The sequence below is a fragment of the Stegastes partitus genome, unplaced genomic scaffold (assembly GCF_000690725.1).
Source record: "Stegastes partitus isolate 25-593 unplaced genomic scaffold, Stegastes_partitus-1.0.2 Scaffold1119, whole genome shotgun sequence".
Classification (NCBI taxonomy): domain Eukaryota; kingdom Metazoa; phylum Chordata; class Actinopteri; family Pomacentridae; genus Stegastes; species Stegastes partitus.
The window spans coordinates 196,849-199,121 of NW_007578850.1; the positions used below are offsets into that span (position 1 = coordinate 196,849).

The 2,273-nt window shown below is 38.0% G+C and overlaps 1 protein-coding gene across 1 annotated transcript in view; it reads right to left on the reverse strand.

Moving 5' to 3' along the window:
- The window catches only part of LOC103368067 (poly(A) polymerase type 3-like), a 12,212-nt gene extending 10,309 nt beyond the window's left edge, over positions 1-1,903 (reverse strand). The window contains exons 1-8 of the mRNA XM_008296314.1: positions 1,899-1,903; positions 1,152-1,334; positions 959-1,025; positions 794-875; positions 554-663; positions 413-466; positions 206-317; positions 25-114 (exon numbers count right to left, since the gene is read on the reverse strand). Of these exons, the coding sequence (XP_008294536.1) occupies positions 25-114; positions 206-317; positions 413-466; positions 554-663; positions 794-875; positions 959-1,025; positions 1,152-1,334; positions 1,899-1,903 (703 nt within the window). The remainder of the gene's footprint in view (positions 1-24; positions 115-205; positions 318-412; positions 467-553; positions 664-793; positions 876-958; positions 1,026-1,151; positions 1,335-1,898) is intronic.
- Between the last annotated feature and the right edge of the window lie 370 nt (positions 1,904-2,273).

A 2,273-nucleotide genomic window follows, 5' to 3' on the forward strand; every position in this document is an offset into this window, starting at 1 on the left:
AAAAAAAAAAGGTGTTTAACTCACTTTTGGCCCAAAGCTTGATGGCTCTCAAAGCGATCCTGAAGTTATGAACATTGGGGACATGTTGCAGGATCTCTTCTGTAACTCTGTAGCCTAAAAATAAATAGAATAACAGTTAGCAGGGCCAGCTGAGTGGATCTGCCAAGCAGGATTTTAGATAGATGACTTTTAATGTGAAGCTTACCGTTAAGACTCCTCATGCAGTACTTGTCGATGCCCTGCACGTATTTGTCATCAAGAAGGTTGAGTTTTTCAGGAACGCTCCTCTGTGCCAGCCGGCCGAAGACTAAGTCAATCTACAAAGGAATTGAAACACAGAAACAACGGGTAAGAAATCAAAAATCTTTAAAAAAAAAAAAAAAAAAAAGCATCTTCTAAAGAGTGTAGTAACCTCAATGCCTCCATAGGTCAGTTTGATGACAGGAACATATGTCTCTTCAATGGCCTGTAAACAACAACACTGTCAGTCTCTTGCGCTCGGGAGGAAAACGTCCTTCAAGTCATACACAAGGAATCACGTTATATGACTAACCCGTATGTCCTTGACCTCCCCCTGGGCTTTAAGCTTCTCAAAGAAAGAGGTGAAGAACTCTTTTCTATCAAGAAATCCGGGTCCAACACAGAGAGCGTCAATATCAGCACCTGGCGACAAACAGAGTCACACGAGAGGGACGTCAGGACAGAGACGCTTCTGTACTGCTTTAAATCAGTACGAGATCCAGAATAAACACATTTAGAAAAAAAGATTATTAGTTAAAGCTAAGCTAGTTACCTTTGCCGTGCACGCCCAGATGATAAGAGCCAAATGGTAAGATCTTGCCTCCAACTTTGTCTTTCACCACTTCAGGCACATTCTAAAATCAAAAAGCACAATAATCTAAATGTACGGTCTTTCTCAAAAAAACAAAACCACAACACCAAAAAAACAACTTCGTACCATTTCATCACACATTTCTTGGAGCCATTCCTTATAGAGGAGCTCCAGTCTTTTCAAAATCCTTTCTCTGCAAATGAAAAAGATTGTATTTGTCACATTTCTCCAGAGCTCATCGTCACCTTCACTTGTAGTCGTGCATGAGTACAGATGTTACGACATGAAAACAGTGGCGCAGGAAAAATCTGTACCATACCTCCTCTGAAGCTCCTCTTTGCTCTCATATATGTCATATGATTGCAAGGTTTCAGTCAGTTTTTTGGTCAGGATCAGGTCATTGTCTTCGGGGAAATCCTGGCTGATAGGATCACTGGGCCCAAACCACTTGGGAGGGGGCTGAACTGGCGCCGAGGATGTTGAAGCCACGTTCTTTTTTTGGCTAAAGGGGGGTTATTTGCATGTTAGCACACTATTTAGAAACCAAAACAGTAGAGATGTAGAAAACTTCCCATTGCACTAACAAATCAGAAATAAACTGCAGAATAGGAAGCATTCACACGTGTTAAATACTCTGGAAAACTATTCACAGGTACTTACATTGAGCCAAGACAAAGCACTAACACAACACTGTAAAAGTAAATGTGTTTTCTTTTGAACATCTCGAAACATCTTCAATGCAAACAAACATGCAGTTTTACTGTCATTTACAATTGATCAAATCCACAAACACAGTACTGGCACAAACTATGTGTATTCTACAACTTTCAGAAAGCAAAAAAAAAGCTAGACGAACATGAAATCATTGTGGATGCAGTCAAGACCGTGCTTTGAATGAAGGCCAAAACAGGATAACAACAGTTGTATAAAAGTGTAATAGTCGGTGTCAGTCATGCAGCATTTGGCAATTTCTATAATTAGAACCATAATTCATTGGATTACTGAGTGCAGTCTATTTTGATTACTTCTGGATTACATGTGGAATGTTTTAAAATCAAACACTGACACCATCGCACCTTATTCCACAAATATTGTTGTTGTTTTTATTCAAACTGTTCCAACACATTTTGAATGCAAATAGAAACGCATCCTGTATGTTCATCATGCAGCCACTGTTGTTTTTTTTTCAAAATGGTGCATTTTTTAAAAGCTAATCACAAAAAAGCTTCAGAAATGTTAAAATTGATATATTTTTAAAGCTACAATTGAAAATAAAGATAATTTTTTTTTAGCATGAACTGCAGCTAATGATGATAAGGATTATTGTATAATCTGCTGATTAGATTTTGGGACTAATTTATTGATTTTTGGGGATTGGAAAAAACTTATTTAAACAGCAAGAAATCACACTGTTTAAAGCAAGTACTTTAAACAGTGTCAA